Source organism: Bicyclus anynana, chromosome 2 (genome assembly GCF_947172395.1).
Source record: "Bicyclus anynana chromosome 2, ilBicAnyn1.1, whole genome shotgun sequence".
Classification (NCBI taxonomy): Eukaryota; Metazoa; Arthropoda; class Insecta; order Lepidoptera; family Nymphalidae; genus Bicyclus; species Bicyclus anynana.
In genome coordinates, this window is record NC_069084.1 from 8,007,957 (window position 1) to 8,027,692 (window position 19,736).

General features: G+C 37.1%; 1 protein-coding gene across 3 annotated transcripts in view; it reads right to left on the reverse strand.

Annotated features, from left to right (window-relative positions):
* The window catches only part of LOC112054810 (protein MTSS 2), a 173,065-nt gene extending 155,319 nt beyond the window's left edge, over positions 1-17,746 (reverse strand). For 2 of the 3 annotated variants that reach the window (XM_052888832.1, XM_052888829.1), the window contains exon 1: positions 17,175-17,745. In XM_052888832.1, coding sequence (XP_052744792.1) covers positions 17,175-17,246 — 72 coding nt within the window. In that variant the 5' untranslated portion in view covers positions 17,247-17,745. Of the gene's footprint in view, positions 1-17,174 lie in introns of all 3 variants that reach the window. The other variant, XM_052888836.1, reaches the window with a different exon arrangement.
* Between the last annotated feature and the right edge of the window lie 1,990 nt (positions 17,747-19,736).

The following is a 19,736-nucleotide window of genomic DNA, read 5'->3' on the forward strand; positions in this document are numbered from 1 at the left end:
TTTGAATATCATGTAAGATGTTTTAGTAGTGTTGATTGTTAAAAGATTATACAAGAAATATTGACTTAATTTGTCTAAATCACTTTGAGCTTGTGCAATTGCTTCATGAATAGTGTGCAAAGTAAAATAGGCACGTATCGTCTGCATAGAGGGTTAGCTGTCCTGATAGGTTAAGATTTATTATGTTATTAACATATATAAGGAAAAGTAATGGTCCTAAAATCGAGCCCTGAGGAACACCGCAAGTAACTAATTGAGAATTGCTTTTATTTTTAGATACATAAACAATATTACACAAATTATTATACTAATAAATACATTATAAAGTCATATTGAAGAGAAATAATAGATACAGATCGTCCTTACTGCACCAGATAGTGAGTTAGTTAGTTGAGGCGTGAGATTACTTGCTCGTCAGTGGCTGACATTAGTTGAATCAAAAATCGTTTCAGTAGGCCAGTGTTGAGATTTGTAGTCCGTTACGTTCGTACCCCGTGGGAGCCGACCCGCTATTGCAAACAATACACACTTTTGTTTATAAATAGCTGTTTCTATCAATTCTTGTGACTCCTCAATTGCTTTATACCGTTCAAGTGTCGACGCTCTGCCTCTGATGTTTTATTGCTGCGCTTCATCAAACACCATTAGAGTCACTTAGTCGTGATTCAATTTATTTACAGGTTTGCATATTCATATCATCATGTTGAAACAAATATGAATGTATTTAAGCACCTATTATAAACATATATGGATTTATTATTATAGTTTGTAGAACATTACTTACAAGGTTTATTTAAATCGAAATAATTTACAGTTACAAATAACTCATAGAGATATTTCAAAGCTTCAATAACTAAGCTTTGTAGATATCTATTATTGTCATTGTCATTGATGGACATCCACTGCTGGACATAGGCCTCTTGCTAGGATTTCCAAACACCACTGACTTGAGCCACCTGCATCCAGCAGCCTCTGTAACCTCAGACCAATTTTTGTATAGGACCTGCATCGCTAGACGTTAATTTTCTGTCCAAGTATATGATCAATGATCTAATGCGATTATAAAAACTGTCTATAGAATCAATGTTAGTCGTAATCGTGTTCGTCGGTTAAAGAGCTGTGTAAAAATACCTTTTTGTGTAGTTTAATAGTGTAAATAAAAAACGGGTAAAATCTTCCAATTTCGTATATGATATATACCAAATATAAGCTCGTTTTTCTCAGAAAATGACAGACAATTTTGTTTGTGACTATGAGTGCGATACAGGTCCTTTTATAATTGGTCTGAGCCTGTAACCCACTTGAAGTCGACGACTTTTTATTAGAATCTCATAAAACTATAATGACACTAACTTAAATAAAATTCGTTAAAAAGACATGAAAAAATAAAAAACTAAAAAAATAATATTATACAACTAGCGGAAGCCCGCGACTTCCTCCAGCCTTCCGGACCTCTACTAACTATAACCTACGTCCCTTCCAAATTTCATCTTTGTACGTCAAGCGGTTTTCTAATTTTCTTGATGACCCTTCGCATTTATACATATACTCAGACTTATTAGATAAAGACCTGCCTCGCAAGACATTATTTTTCTGTCAAAGTATATGATCAACGATCTTATGCGATTATAAACACTGTCTCTAAAGAATCGATGTTTCATAGTTTACAATCGTGTCCGTCGGTTAAAAACCTCCGTAAAAATACCTTTTTGTGTAGTTATATGGTGTAAAAAACTAACAAAAACTGCTAGTTTAGTATAAGATATGTATGAAATCTAAGCTCGTTTTCCTTAGAAAATGGCAGAAAAATTTATTCGTGAATTTGGGTGCGATACTAGTCCTTATGTACTTAGTCTGAGTACATATATGTATTAAGAAGAAAATAAAATTTATAACATTCTCTTGGAGGACAGTTTCAGATAGAAATTTCGACGACCAAGTAACTCGCGATGCACAAAACGGTGTAAATTCGCAGTCAACAGACAAAAACAGAATCAACACTGCCTGATAGAAATCTATATCAAACAATGACACAGTACATACCCACTCATAATACGCAATTTGTAACCAAGAGAGTCATTACTGGGTGCAGACACCGTACGTTTGACTTTCATAATGGTCAGAGAAAATGGGCTTTCTAAACGTATGGTAAGAACAATACTTGCGGCGAAGGAAATAGTCTCGATATTAGTTTTTTTTTTTATAAATCCTCCTTGGCCTCGATAGTCAACGTCAGTGAACGGTGTGGAACACGTTATAGTTACATTACACTACACGTGTAATATGTTGCGAGCGTTCATCCGTACGAATTTAATTGTTCAAAGAAAATTAATACCCAAATAATGCACAGAATAATTGGTCTTCATCATTAGTAACCTATATATATCATTTTGGCTGGTGGGAGGCTTCGGTTGTGGCTAGTTACCACCCTAACGGCAAAGACGTACCGCCAAGCGATTTAGCGTTCCGGTACGATACCGTGTAGAAACCGAAAGGGGTATGGATTTTCATCCTCCTCCTAACAAGTTAGCCCGCTTCCATCTTAGATTGCATCATCACTTACCATCAGGTGACGTAACTAGACGGAGGTAACTTGTAGAGAATAAAAAAAAAAGCTGCTTCAATGAAGAGTAGAGCAAAAATCATTGCGACAATATTTTCGTATCTCAACGGAGAACCGAATTATTGTAAAAAACTGATTTCACCCCTTTATTCATGATGTCAGGAAATGCATATAGGAAGTCTTGGTTGAAAACAAATTCTCGACAAGATATCCTACTAAGTCAGTTAAAGCTTTTCTAGGATCCCCCACATCTTGTCCAAAATTCAGCTTTCGCGGTACATTTGCATTTCTAAGCCGATTTTTCCGACATATTCACTACGAGTAAGATGACAATAACTAGGTTGTACAAACAATTAAGACAAAAACAAAATCATTTTGTATTTTTTTTTAAAATAATCCTTTTGTTAATTCCACCAGAACGGCAAAAAAAACGTGGTGCGTGAAACACAGAGCCATTTTCAAGAGCTGGCACTTCTTACAGCCTACTCATTGGATCAAGAGTGCAGCGCACTTGACGTGCAAAATGAATTCTCGCGTTGTGTAAAATCCCTTTGCATTGTGTTACATTTTTCCTTTTTTGTAACACGATGAAGGCACGTGGCACTTTAGAAACAAATACCTATTTTTTTATACAGTAAATTCCGACGATACAAACAAACAGTCTACCTAATGTTAAGTGTTAAGTTACCCAACACTTAAACATATCAAGCCTTATGAGCCTGTAATGCAGCCACTGACGATCAAGTAAGCTCACATGCCTGCAACGCTAACGGGTTGACAGCCGATAAAACTGATCATTTCACATCGCGACCAACACATGATTAGTTTTGTCGGCTGTCAAGCCGTTAGCGCTGTAGGCATGTGAGCCTAACGGATGGTGAGTGACCAGCTTCATTAATTGTCTCAAATAGCTACCAGAACTACTGTTAGATTTTTAGAAGAACTCCTAGAAGAGTAACCTTTAAAATAAGATTTATCTGACTGCACAGGTTCGATTCCTGCCCACTGGTTTATTGTGGTACCCACTCCTGGCACAAGCATTCCACTTGGTTCTGTTTTAATAAAGATAAATAGCTAATACTACGTACATTTATCTAGTTATACTACAGCCTTTCTTGATGAGTACTGTTTACCAACACAGATAAATTAGAAATTAAGGTAGAAAACTCATGTCATTTCATAACTTATTTATTTTAAATTTTGTATGGTTTGTATATAAAATGCTATATAAAATATATTAATCATATCTAATTGTTCTAAGCTTATTAATCAAATTTATTTTCGTTAATTAGAGAACAAATTAATTATAATTCATATTAAGTGTGAAAAGACTAGTGATTTATACCCCCATTTTAAATTTTTTTTGTTGGTAAACGGTACTCATCAAGAAAGGCATAATTTACAAGTTAGCCCTTGATTACAATCTCACCTGATGGTAAGTTATGATGCAATCTAAGATGGAAGTGGGCTAACTTGTTAGGAGGAGGATGAAAACCCACACACCTTTCACTTTCTACACGGCATCGTACCGGAACGCGAAATCGCTTGGCGGTGGGGTGGTAACTAGCCACGGCCGAAGCCTCCCACCAGCCAGACCTGGACCAATTAAGAAAACCTCAAATCGGTCCAACCGGGGATCGAACCCAGGACCTCCGTCTAGTAAATCCACCGCGCATACCACTGCGCCACGGAGGCCGGAGTATTTTGAATTACAATAACAGTTCCATCATAGAAGTCACGCCTAATGTCTTGTTCATACGACGATCAATAGCCCACTCCTAGTAGAGCGGACACAAGGCATAGCTCCTCAATTGGCCACTACAGGAAAAAGCCCTTTTAATGAGAGGCTTTGACGGCTCACCCTTTACTACTTGAAGCCGTTGTATGCAGCTCTCAGACAAGTTAAGATACTTTACTTTGACGGCGCCTAAACAATACGTCCTTGGAAACTTTTCTATTGTTGTCAATGCAATGGCAAAGGTCTACAAGCATAATTTACATACTAATGTTAGAACCAAAGAATAGGCGAGTACTAGTCGTAGAAGCTAGTTTTGACGTTGGCAAATATGAAAAATGGCAAGTATAATTTATTCCAAATAGTGGACGCCCGCGTAAAATTTAATTTCTGGCAAGTCTCGCAGTAACCATAGATTTTTTCAGTATAACATGTAGCCTGTATGGATGGTGGGAGGCTACGGCCGTGGCTAGTTACCACCCTACCGGCAAAGACGTACCGCCAAGCGATTTAGCGTTCCGGTACGATACCGTGTAGAAACCGAAAGAGGTGTGGATTTTCATCCTTCTCCTAACAAGTTAGCCCGGTTCCATCTTAGATTGCATCATCACTTACCATCAGGTGAGATTCTAGTCAAGAGCTAACTTGTAAGGAATTTAAAAAAAAACTAGCGGACGCCCGCGACTTCGTCCGCGTGGAATTTAGTTTTTCACAAATCCCTCGGGAACCATGGATTTTTCAGGGATAAAAAGTAGTCTATGTTTCAGCTAATTCGGTTCAGTAGTTGAGTCGTGAAAGAGTAACAAACATTCATATCGTCAAAATCATCATCATCATCATCATCATCAAAATCATCATCATCAGTTTTCGCAAATCTCGGAAAACCATGGATTTTTTCGAGATAAATCGGTTCAGCTGTTCCAGAGATTAGCCCGGACGAAAGAGATGGAACTGGGACTAATCCGCCGCCATTGGTCGACATTTTGTCAATTTCTCTTCATGATATATGTCGTTGGTCGCATGCTAAGCATGTAGAAATATACAACGGCGTAGTATGATACACAAATCATACAATCAAGCATCAATATTCTTCGCGACGCGAATGTTGATGCATTATTCACGGTACACGGTACAGTTCGCGCAGTTCGTATTTGAATATCTTCATTTCAAGGCCGCATCGTACTATTATCTATGAGATCAGCACTTTTAATAAAAGCTCCGTTTTCATCGATGACATGGCACGCATTAGAATGCAATCTCCCGGTACAAAGTACGGGAAGGTACGTTGTCAGTGTTATTAAAAGAATCGAGTTACACTCGTAATAGGACGACGATGCATCAGTAGAGATAACAACATGTACAATGTACATATAGGTACCTACTTTAAGTTAATTTGTACGCGACTGAAAGAGGGGTTATGGTTTAAGTTATTGCATAGATTTTATCGCGGGCTTTGAGCGCGGCGACCGAATCAAGAAATTCCGTAACGAAAATAAACCTAACACCCAAGCCGTGCATCGAGTTAACACATTTCGACGTTATCATATCGACTCATCGAATCGGTGCTTACGTTTTTTTTTTTTTCTCTTCCACAGTGGTTGTCTGGAAGAGATCGCTCTTTAGCGATAAGACCGCCATTTGTACATTAGTTTCTAAGTGTTATTATAAGTTATTGTTTATTTTTGTTTTTAATGTACAATAAAGTATATTTCTTCTTCTTCTTCTTCTTCTCAGCTGGACAAGTGGTGTGATTCCAGCTCAACGTTCTTTTATTTATTTTTTTCTAAAGGAAAAGAAATACTGCATAAATAAAATAAATAAATAATTATAATTGCATAAGTAAGATAAAAAAATGCTATGCTTTACCGCGGCAGTCCTCGAGTGCCCAATATTTTTTTTTTTACTTTGTATTTATAACTGCCTCGTTGGCCAGCGGTTAGCCTATTTGACTTTCAATCATGAGGTCCTAAGTCCGAGTCTTGGGTCGGGCTACAAAATATTGATCTTCCACGAAATTTTACGGCCAGAGCTGGGAAATTTGTATATATTGTTACACCCCGTGCATACAGTAAGCTGTCGGTCCCGGTTATAATTATAATGAGCATTAAGATCGGATAATGATTTTTACAGAATCAAATTATCCCCATGCAAACCCGTATTAACGCTGCGTGGTGGCTTAAGCTACATATCCCCTCTAAAAGAAGGGAAGTCTGACTCTCTGGTAAGTCATTAAAATAGGCTGATAATGATTTTTTTTTTATTTATTCAATTAGTAGGTACGTACATTAGTGACACATAAAAGTAAAACGGAAAACAGTGTACAAATAAACTCTAGATTTCTTCCGGTGACCCTTGGCAGTAGGAGAAGTTTCTATGCCGGTGGCTTATGAAAGAAATATGAATAAGTACAACAAGAGACACAGGCGAAGCAAATTCACTGACATTACTCAGCGAGTCGCGAATTTAAAGTGGCAATTGGCAGGCCACATAGTTCGAAGATCCGATGGATTGGAGTCTCACGGTGCTGGAATGGTGACCCCGCACCGGAAAGCGCAGTGTTGGTCGACCAACCGGTAGGTGGACTGAAGACATCAAGCGGGTTGCAGGGAGCCGCTGGATGGCTCGAGACCGTGAAGTCCATACAAGAGGTCTATGACCAACACTGGACGTCCATCGGCTGATAATGATGATGATGATAACAAGAGAAAAAAATTAGAATAACAAATAAGTAAAATTATAATGATTTTTAAAATGAAAATCCATTCCAAAAATGTCCTGTAATACGATCATCGATAATTCAGAATGGCTGGAGTGAATATTGATGAACTATTTGAGTAGGTCTCTGCATAGTTTATGCATGTAATTAGACCTCGTGGCAATACGATTCGATCGATAGTATGTTTTTCAACCAACTTCAAAAAAAGGAGGAGGTTCTCAATTCGTCACTATACAATATAAATTACATTAAAAAATATTATAAGTACTTATTTTTTAATGTTTGTTACCTCATAACTTCGTCATTTATTAACCAATTTTGAAAATTCTTTTTTTGTTTGAGAGAACATACTTCCAGATTGGTCCTATTTCATTTCCATGAAAATCGGTTAAGTCATTTCGTGTTAAAATCAAAATTTGTAACTGAAATACGTCTTTGAAGTCGGTTCCATTGTTGTGTTTAAAAGATTAACTTTATTACATTACTTTATTATTATTAGTTACTTGTTTATTGAATGATGGTTTTCAGAAAGAATATTCTGTTTCTTTGATAACTATAACACAGTACCTATCATATAGATACGGTACGTATTATGTAGGTACATACGTTTAAATAAATTTTAAATAGTTAAATGATATTAATATTTTTTATCTTATAATACGTTTATATTTTACGCTTTCTGAATTTAAATCTAATTAAAAAGTTTGCCTAACAGATAAGCATACCTGAGATACCGGAAGCTATAAAACAGATGGTAGGTAAGAAACGTATTAAATTGCTGTTGTATTTCAAAACTTGACTTCAGAGTCTGGCGTGCAGAATGTTTTTATCTAGGGTATGCACTATGGGACGTACAACTTTTTGACGGCCTCCGTGGCGCAGTGGTATGCGCGGTGAATTTACAATATCTGGGTTCAATCCCCCGCTGGGCCGATAGAGGTTTTCTTAATAGGTCTGACTGGTGGGAGGCTTCGGCCGAGGCTAGTTATCACCTTACCGACAAAGACGTACCGCCAAGCGATTTATCGTTCCGGTACGATGTCGTGTAGAAACCGAAAAGGGTGTGGATTTTCATCCTACTCTTAACAAGTTAGCCCTCTTCCGTCTTAGATTGTATCATCACTTACCATCAGGTGAGATTGTAGTCAATAAGTCAAAGTAGAGGAAAAAAAAACTTGCACAAAATGGAAGATTCGTAATAACTCCTCCACGTACCTACTAATAAGTGCATTACGCATATTATAGAATTTATTCCACGTTGTCGTTATCACGGCGTGTGTTTTGTCCCAAATAACTGAGGATGTAGACAAATGGTTGAGAGACGTATTTCAATTTAAAGCTATGAAGGAATAGATTCATTTGTGTCATACTAGTTAAATTATAAGTTCAATATCTTAAGTATAAATCGGTTAACTGAACGGCTGTTACATAATGCACTTGCATTACACAATACATGCAATTCAACGTAACAAAGTAACCCCTAACCTTCAGTCACAAAAATCGATACCCACTCCCCAATGCATTGCACCCTTGCACAGTTTTCGTCGATTATATTTTACATATAATATACGTGTATCTTTTAGGGTCTCTGCACAATTGAAACCCTACTAGTGGCTCCCCCCTTACGCTTCAATAAAAACTGGAATTGGCCATTTGCTGCAGTAAATAATAATCGAAGCTTTGATGTCTAGATATACGTCTTTTACAGGTAGTTAATAAAGAGCCTCAACGACAGGATTTGCTAAAATTCCTCGGTTTTGATATGGAAATGCTTGGTAAAATATACAAGTCAAATAAAAAAATGAGTTGTAAAAACTCAATGATTTCATTGATGAGATCATGTATTAACTTATGAGTTAATTTCAACGTTAAGGCCGAGACTAAGATCTCGTTCTAAGTAATATAATGTATTAAATGCATTTATATACCGATAGATTTAGATCGAGACGTATCTCGGATGAGGTTGTGAGTTTGTTTTGTTCGTACATGTATGTTTGATTAAACGAGCTCAGCCCGATAACAACCATGAAGTTCTGAACCATAGGTGTCGAGGCTTAAATCTTCAGCTGTTGTGCCGATAAATTATTTAAATCAACTATTCAAGCGTGCCTGTTATTTCACAGACAATTATACCCTACAAACTGAAACAAGGTGATATTGAATGGCCGCATTAACAAATATGGCGGTAGTACTTTTACGGGCAAAAACTGTCACAAAGACTGACTGACAGTTTAAACAGCGAAAGAAAGATAACTTATTTAAAAAGTTGGTTATTATAGAGATCCCAGTACTTGAACCACATTGCTAATATCCTTATCTCTGAGACAAACAAGACTCTGAGATGGATGGATGGATGATATCGGGGTGAAACTTGCGTAGTGAGGTTTTCCGTCGGATATGGGTGACGATGGGATTCGTCGTTTTCCAATGTTTGCGTAATTCTTGTATATTGATCAATGATATACTTAGGCCATTCAACCCATATTCGGCTCACTGCTGAGCTCGAGTGTTCTCTCAGAGTGAGAGGGGTTAGGCCAATAGTCCACCACGCTGGCCCAATGCGAATTGACAGACTTCACACACGCAATGAATTAAGAAAATTCTCTGGTATGCCGGTTTCTTTACGATGTTTTACCGTTTGAGAGACGTGATATTTTTTTTTTCAAATGCACACAACTAAATAGCTCCAACTATTTGCATGCAAATTCGAACCCACACCATTCATCAGAATCGGAGGCAGAGGCCATATCCACTAGGCTAATATATACTTAGGTACTTCTTGCCAGGAAAATAACCATATAAAAAAATCTAACATAAGGCTATTGATAGAAAAGAACACCGGTTTAAAGTTAATCCTTGAACAGTGCTAAGTTAAAATATATTATACCCAATATTTGCACAACGATTAACACAGAAAACCGGTCCAACAGTCGCCTTCATTGGCGATGCTCTTCAATAAATTCACGATAACACGGCATTTATACCGAAAACGGTGTCACTGGGAATGGAAATAAATTTACCTATATTAACTAAACTCGTGAAGTATAACATATCACTATTTGCCTATTTTAACGGCCTACCACAGGGCCAGGCCTTCCTCCTATATGCAGCAGCATTATGGAGCTTCGACCCACCACTGCTCCAATGCCGTAATGATATACTTAATCTATTTAAGTGAAAACGATACCTAAATCCAACAGAAAATCACTACGTACAGCTACGAATAGTGTATCCTCACTGTAATTGAGAAGCTGCAATTGAACTAGAAAATTGTAGAGTAGGATAATAGCAAAATAAATCAACTATTCCGTATGATACTATCAGCCTAAAACACTACCTATTTGTTAATAGTACGTTTCCTAACATAGTTACTCAAGCCCAAGTTTACAATATAGGTTAAACACCCGTATATTTACGTTGAACGTACGGAACCGCCAAAAACACGAACCAACGAGTGCTAAAAATATAACAACGCCATAGAAGTCTTATAAACTAGAGATCAGAAATGGCGTGTTTTACTATGACTAATAGTTCTACTATGAAAACAAAGTCCTGGCTATGAAGCCAGTACCTATATAAGGATAGTCTATAATAGAGTCGAGTGCGAAAATATTACACAATGTATGACATACATTTCTTTTTATATATACCGGTTCATTCCAGATGCTATCAATGCAAATGCAATGTAGTTTTGGAGATGTTCCCATCAGTTAACGACCAAAGTAACTATGGACGCTAACAATAGGCCTTGAAGCTATGCTCAGAGTATCTCTAGGTCATCAAAACTGAGATGATCTGCAGGAGAGTCAAAATTACCGACATAGCTCAACGAGGCGCAAAGCTGGCAAAGTGGCAATGGGCCGTGCACATAGTTCAAAGAACTAATGAATGTCGTAAGATGACCTCCCACCGTAAAACGCAGTGTTGGTCATCTGACGACTCCACTCGGTGGACCGACGACATTAAACAGGGATACAGGCGGCTAAAGGCCGTGGTGTTTGATAGTATCTGCAAAAAGCTTAGTGTCCTGCAGGCTAATTCACTAACTTTGAACGTATGTTGAATTATACGAAATTGTAACAAATGTCATCCGGTGCCTACTGTCAACCGTTCAGATATCATACAGTAAGTATTACAGTACATTTGTCAGTTGATTTGATGCCTATTTTAATAGGTTAATACATAAAATTTTATATTTTGAAAAACACCCGCAGGTCATAAAATTATTAATTACACTCTCGATCAAGTCATTAATATTCTCTTTCAGTGCACTTTCATTTGAGACCCCACTCGAGTATATTTGCAGACATTCGGTTATTCTTCCCCACTTTCAACCCCCACAACTTTCAAACAGCACAACCGATTTTCATCAAACATATCTAAGAACACTCGCCCGTAAGTCACCTTCATACAAAAGAAAACTAAATTGAAATCGCTTCATCCGTTCGGGAGCTATGGTGCCACATACGGACAGTCACGTCAAACTTATAACACTCATCTTTTTGAGTCGGGGTTTAATAAAGACCAAATTAGTGTATAGGCCAACAGCAGTACTCCATCAGCTGATGTGATGATGATGACATGTCACCTGCTCGGTGACTAAATCAGCGTTCATGCCACTTCTATTGGCTTGTTAAGATTAAACGCCCATAACAGCTGTTACCAGCGGTGCATACTACACAGCTTCTGGGCGTCGGGCGTGTAAATCATACCGGACGTGATTTACAACACCGTATGAACTATGAAGGTGTTGTGGTGTTGCCGGCAATCTGTTTAGCTCCAATATTTTATGGCGTGTCTGCAATATCCATACGCAAGAAATAAGACGCTGAAAATGGATATTGTGATACAAAATTATTAACAATTAGCAGATGCTCCGTTATTCAGGGAATCTATACAAATATTATAAAGCTGAAGAATTTGTTTGTTTGATTGAACGCGCTAATCTCAGGAACTACTGGTCCGATTTGAATAATTCTTTCAGTGTTAGATAGCCCATTTATCGAGGAAGGCTATAGGCTATATATTATCCTCGTATTCATACGGGAACGGGAACCACGCGGGTGAAACCGCGCGGCGTACAGGGATAAAATAAGCCATTCACAAGTAACGTGTCACAGAAACAGTCTTGCAAATAGTTGGGTGGTGGACCGACCAATGTATATTGGACTGGCCTTCAACCTGAAACATCTTCTTCTATCAAAAAATCAGTTTGTAGTCGAGCGACTCCTCCCTGATAGAACTAAACGAAAAAAAAAACAAATAACGTGGTTTAGTAAAAATATTTCAAAATATAGAGACTAAAAAATAGTAGTAGATAATAGGTAACAACCCTTAATCAGCTCAAGCTAGGAATAGAACCCAGGTACTCTCTGTTGAAAACGAAACCGTTACCAACCCAGTACCAGAGAGATAATAATTTATGATATTGATTATTATACTACCCACTTATATAGCAGACCTAGGTGCCTAGATTGTGCAAAAGGTCCGTCTGTAGTGGCGTGTATAGGTGGTTAGCTAGGGTAGGCACTGTTCGTAAAAATTGTTCAAAGTGGGAACTTCCTGCTCCAATATAGGTACTCAGGGTAGGCAGTACCTAGTAGGCAGACAGTAAAAAGATACACTTTGGAAACTATTAAAGACGGTAAAAAGGATAATTTTATGTGCGGAGACATCACACGGCCAAATTTGGCTAAGCGCAATTGTCCAACATAATGAGTCGGACCATTGTCTAAATTGCACCGGGTTCATTATAGTCGTCCGTGTTCCAGGAACTATGTAGGTTAAGCTGAAAGCAGCTACGTTTTTTTTTATTCTTTACAAGTTAACCCTTGACTACAATCTCACCTGATGGTAAGTGATGATGCAGTCTAAGATGGAAGCGGGCTAACTTGTTAGGAGGAGGATGAAAATCCACATCCCTTTTCGGTTTCTACACGATATCGTACCGGAACGCTAAATCGCTTGTCGGTAGGGTGGTAACTACACTAGTGGGCCACTAAAGATAGGCTAAAACATTTATTTCCGTACTAGACATCTCGTGAGTACCACCCCAAAAGCCAAGCTTTAGAAGTCCCCGATAAAACGCTGCATATAACTATGATTCAACAATACCTCTGTGTTACGATACCTCATTTAGAATACATAAGCCACATCAAGTTAAATAGCAGCGAATAAACAAGTAAATAAAGAATAGAATACAGAGGAAGCGTAAGTAATGGGGAAACACGTAAGAAACTATACTTTCGCACTTGATTGCACTAACTGTAATGGCGGCTTTTATGTCACCAACCCGTTCTCGGTACCGTTAAAAAGGGCATATGCTCCGAACATGACGTCCGATACGTAGTCAACTAACTATAGGACACACTGATGGGTTCTTGACTACGTCTTACGCCCATCATTCAAACTTAACACAACTTTAGAGTCCTGCGATCATAAACAGAAACTAGGGCGCTTTGCGATGCACTTAATAAGAAAAACGCAGGCTAAATGACTGAAATACATAAGTATAGTACCACTCGCGCATCCGTGGCTAACAGCAGGTTGTCTGTGTAACTATGGATGTGCATCAAAAACATACACCATTGAGGATGGAGGTTACATTTTTGAAGCTCATCTTACCCACGCACTGGTAGAAACGCATTTAACAAAGCTGTGTTATTAGTACCTAAGCGATTGCTCATATACGCTGTGGATAGAAGATAAGTATATAAACCAGAGTTGCACAAAACTTTACGTTAACTCCTTTTCTCTTAGTAGATAGGCTTTCTTATATTAACACACATCAGGTGTTTGGCAAAACACTACAACGTTAGTCGGGTTCAACCAATTTGGATCCGACAAGCTGGAGATAAGTCATCAAGCCATCGGGGTTTAACGCGTTTCTATTTTAGCCTAGGTTTGAGTCTCATTGACCTCGCTCTCATAGAGTTTAAAGCAAAACATGATTGCCAAGGATGGCAATCCACTGCTGGACGTAGACAATATCCGTGGCGCAATGGTATTTGCGGTGGATTTACAAGGCCCTGGGTTCCCCAGCTGGGCCGATTGGTTTTCTTAATTGGTCCAGGTCTGTCTGGTGGGAGATTTCAGCCGTGGCTAGTTACCACCCTACTGGTACGGTATGATGTCGTGTAGAAACCGAAAGGGGTGTAGATTTTCATCCTCCGCCTAACTATTTAGCCCGCTTCTATCTTAGATTGCATCATCAGGTGAGATTGTAGTAATACTTGTAAAGAATTAAAAAAAACCGTAGACTTCGTGTAAGGACTTCTGAATGCCACAATTGAGCCTCCTGGACAATACAAAGTGCCAGTAAGACATAGCAAATAGCAACACACAATCGTAATAATTGTGTTCGAGGCATACTGTTTTCCCAAAATTTACGCTCACGAAGCTCAGAAGAAGGTACACTATATCGATTAGTAAATACCCACCTAACCACCTGATATTGAAAATAATGATAGGCAAAACAAAAACGCTACGTTATCGTAATAAATAGCTTTTTACGCGGAGAAATAGAGCGTGACGCGACACCTGCACTCTTCATAATGTAATAGTTACTGCGTTACTTTTTTTTAACACAGTACGATGCCTGCCTACAATACCCTTTCCAAACTTTAATATGAAAGTATTGTAGCTATTATTATTATAAATACGAATGCGTGGTGTTTGTTGGTTTGTTCATTACGCTTTCACGCCTAAACCACTACAATTATGATTTTTTTAAATAAAAAAAAAACACAGGGAATAACATAGGTGAATTGTCTGCTAATCTATTATATAAAAATGAATCGCAAAATGCGTTGGTAAGCGCATAACTCAACAACGCCTGGACCAATTTGGCCAATTATTTTATTAAAATGTTCGTTGAAGTTCTAGGATGGTTTTTACGGCGAGAAAAATTTAAAAAGACTAAAAAAAATTTATACTCCCATACAAACAATTCGTAATAATTTGAATTTTAATATGTATAGGGTAGGGGTAGGGTAGGAGTAGGGTAGGGGTAGGGTATGGTAAGGGTAGGGGTAGGGTAGAGGTAGGGTAGACGTAGGGTTGGAGTAGGGTATGGAAGAAGTGCACAAAAGTCAAAGCGAAGCTTGACCGGGTCCGCTAGTAGGTAATAAAAGATAATCCTTATAAAGTTTTAAAGCACACTAATATTATAAAGGCGAAAGTGTGTGTATAAGTGTGAAAGTGTGAAATTTGGAATGGAAATAGATTTTACTCTGGATTAACACATAGGCTACTTTTCATCCCGGAAAAATCCATGGTTCCCGCGGGATTTGAGAACTGAATTCCACACGGACAAAGTCGCGGGCGTCCGCTAGTTATTTTATAAAATCTGATTGTTGCAGCAGAAAAAGATTTTAAACTAGTATAGGCATAATATGTCACTAGCGCGTCGAAACTGAAGCAAACAAATGTGGCTGATTGTCTTGATACTAAACAATGAAATTTATTTAACCATCTAAATCACTGTTTCCCAAAGTGGTCTAGCTAGTCTACATGAGGTTCAATAGGGGTCCACATAGACATGACAAAAAATGGGGGTTCAAGGTTTTTAAGCAGGGGTCCATGAAACTTTATATAGTTTCATACTGAATTGGTCGTTTTCTAAATGAAACAAGTGAGAATTTATTGGACCCTTGTACTATGACTGTAAATAGATGTTCCTTACATAAACAATTAAAAGTAAAGTTGGATAGAATCACTTTTTTTATTGACCAACTTTGCTTTTGTCATCCACACACAGGACTTTATTAATTATTTCATTCAGAAATCTATTTTCAAATTTTTTTTTTCGAAAACTGGTAATTTTGTTGTTTGGAGCCGTAACGGATGTTTCCATAGTAGATATTACATATTTTTTTCGGGAATTTCAGGAAATGGTAATGTTAAACCAGTTATGGGAAAATACAATTCGGGAACCTCTAATCTAAATATTGTCTACAATGTTGAGTTGTTTGTTGAGGAAGTGTAGAAACTAAATATAGATAAATATATAATGTAAGTAAACATAAAATTGTGCATTTGTGCTTTGTGTGGAGTAGCTAAAGTCAGATCAATTATTGCAGTGATTTTGTAGGCATGTAACATATCGATAAAATATTGTGTGAATTTACCACCCAATTTTTAGTTGCCAAGTGCGGAAAGGCCCAGGAAAGAAGAAGGCATAAGACAGGTGCTAAGCCTCAGGTTTGTAAAAACCATAATCACACTCTCCCTACCAAGAAACAGCAATGCTGTTTGGCAGCATAATTAACCATGGTTGTAGCATTGCCTTCACAAGCTGTCGTCGTCGTCATCAACCCATATTCGGCTCACTGCTGAGCTCGAGTCTCCTCTCAGAATAAGAGGGGTTAGGCCAATAGTCCACCACGCTGGCCCAATGCTTTTTGCAAACGCAAAATTTTTCTAAAAGTTATTGTAAAATTGATTCTTAAAATTAAAAAGAAAAATGGAATCTTAAGAATCAGTTTTAGAAAATATTTACTGGTAATGGTATTGTATTATTTATTTTTATTATTTTTATTCTTTATTGCACACAAATAAGATACAAAAAATAAGAGAAAAGAAAAAACATTTAAGTTTTGGTAATGTTACCAGGGATATGTGGACAGTGATTGCAAGATTTTAAACCAAAAATTTTTTAAAGACAATTAATTTCTCCTACAATGCAGGTTTGTAAGGTATTTTATAGATAAATTGATAGGAATCAAACATAGAACATGAGAGCAGAATAAGGCACAGTGAATTCTAAATATTTAAGCTATTAAATTGATTACAATTGCAGTGGCATACCTTTCCATTTTAATTTAACCAAATATTAATTAGGAAAGGTATAGTCTAATATAAATCTGTGTTTGACAGATATTCTCATTTAAACACACTTCAAACACAGTACAAGTTTTCAAGAACAAGAATAAAAGTAAACCCACTGAGCCCTATTAATTAAAAATGGGCAATAAAAATGAATATCCTTATTTACCTCTAATGAATAAATGTATGATAGAGTTAAGCTAACATCAAACTTTAACCTATAAGTACATATTTTTAAAATAGAATGATAAACAGGTCAAAATCATAGACCGGCAATCGACGTTATGAAAAGATGGGTACATGAGATCAACAAAAAAGTAAAATGTACCACCTACCTTCATATCAGACACTATCTGCTGGTACAAATTCCACAAGGGAGAGCAATCTTTCTCAGTAGTCCCCTCCATTGTCAAAAAAAAAACACAATACCGACACTAAAACACAAAAACACTCTCAAATATAGAGGTTCACATTGCTGTGTTCAGCGTACGCCATAATGATAATACAGCATCTGTTGCATTTCTCTGGTTCCTAATATTATTTAGCACACGGACACTACCCACATTTCACTCGATATTACAAGACAAAGTGCTAAATTTCAAATATCTAACAAATCAATATTTATAAACACCAATATCCTCCATTGAGATAGAACACGCGAAGACAATGTTGTGACAAAGTTCTTGTAATATTTCACATATGTACGTACCAGCAGGATTAAATGAACACTTAACCGCAGTAGTTTAGTTATTTATCATTAAATATAATGCTATTTCGAACACGATTTCATACACAAAACACGGTCTTTAATCCATTCGTGTGTAAGCGAAAGCATTCAACGATCAACGAGCGAAGTAGCGAACAACATACTCTGACAGCCGGAATCACACTCACAGACTCACATCACACAGCTTATGCTTCGAACCGAATGTATTTTTGTGTTGCCATGCCAATGTTACCAGCGTAGTTTTCCAATGTTGGCCTATATGACGGTGAATTGTCCTTATTTGACAATTAATTTGAAATAGGTACTCCTAATTTAATTATATAATATCAATAAATAGTTCAGATAAACAATTAGTTTTTTGACGGCCTCCGTGGTGCAGTGGCTTGCGCGGTGAATTTACATGATGGAGGTTCTGGGTTCGACCGCCAATTGAGGTTTTCTTAATTGATTCAGGTATGCGGGTGTTAGGCTTTGGCAGTCGATAGTTACCACCAAAGAGTAAATTAATACCACCCTACCGACAAAGACGTACTGCCAAGCGATTTAGCGTTACGGTACTATGTCGTGTAGAAACCCAAAGGGAAGACAACTAATCATAACAAGACCACTTCCATCCAAGACTGCATCATCACTTACCATCAGGTGAGATTGTGGTCAAGGGCTAACTTGTATAGAATAAAAAAAAGAATTTTCATCATATTTGAAATGAAAAGTAGAGTGTTTAACACGGCTAAAAGGTGGAAAGGCCACCCTCGCTACGTTCGTGCGTCTAAATAGTCGGGAATTGATTCTTTCCACCCTCAGTTAACAATCTACTATTTATTGAAGTTTTGGAAATTCACAAAAATTTTTCATTATAAAATATTATTCATTCTAATTCATATTTTACTTATCTACTAACTTTATAAATGTGTTCGTAAATCTATCTGTCCTTTTCATGGCTAGACCACTTCAATTACTAAGATAAATTTTAATACACTGCTAAATAAGACCTTGGGGTAGAATGTAGATAACTTTTAGAAGATCAGAAAAATGTACCAGTGAAAAAATTAAAATTTGAAATTTGGACACTCAAAACCATTAGCTAAAAGTCAAGTAACCATCATCATTAACAACTCATATTCGGCTCACAGTTGAACTCGAATCTCTTCTTAGAACGAGAGGGGTTAAGCTTTAGTCCACCACGCTGACCAAATGCGATATTGAGCATTTGAAAGACTTTACATAGGTGGAGAATTAAGAAACTTCTCAGGTTTGCAGGCCCCCCCCCCCCCCCCTCCGTGTTTTTCCTTCACCGTTTGAGACACGTGGTATTTAATTTCTTAAAATGCACAATAACTGGAAAGTTGGAAAACGTACGTCCTCCGAATCGAAGGCAGAAGTATTATAGAGATATTGAACCCAAATCTACAGCACCTAAGCCCTAATTCGTTTCAACTTATTCTCAAATTAAATACCCTAATTAGAGGGGAAAATTTTACTTGACAACATTAAAATACATTTAAAACAACCAATTGTGGCTTCCGAACCTTGTGTATTTCTTATATTATTACCATGTACAAAACACTTTAAAGAAAATAGAGAAAAAGACTGTGATTCTGGAAAATCAAAAAAAAAATATAAAAAACATATTTTTAAAAATAAAGTCCCATGTCGATATTCAGACATCTTGAATAAAACATTTGAATATTTTTAATGCCAGCTGGCCATAACTGCTAGAACCATAGATTTACGAGTACTACAACCATATAATGTATCATCTATGGCTAGAACTGAGCCGTAAAATTACTTTAAATAAAATAAATACACAGCTTAGCTGACAGGGTTACCAGGTTTAGTAGATTAAAATTTTTTTGGTTATTTTGTAATAATACATAGTGGCGACGGCATTTAGTACTAAAATATTTACAATAAATATTTTAAAAACAAAAAATTACAAGATTTTGTTAAGAGCCTTTGTCGGGAAACTTCGCGACATCTTTTCGTCCGAAATTCCTCAGTGCCTGAAGACAAAATCCTTCGATCAGTGCGTGTTGCCAGTGATGACCTATGGTTCCGAGACTAATTGGTCGCTAACTATATTATTAACAATAAAATAATATTGTTTGCAAAGGTACGGCCAGATAATAAACTAATTACTTAATAAGCAAAATAAGCATAATAATTATAA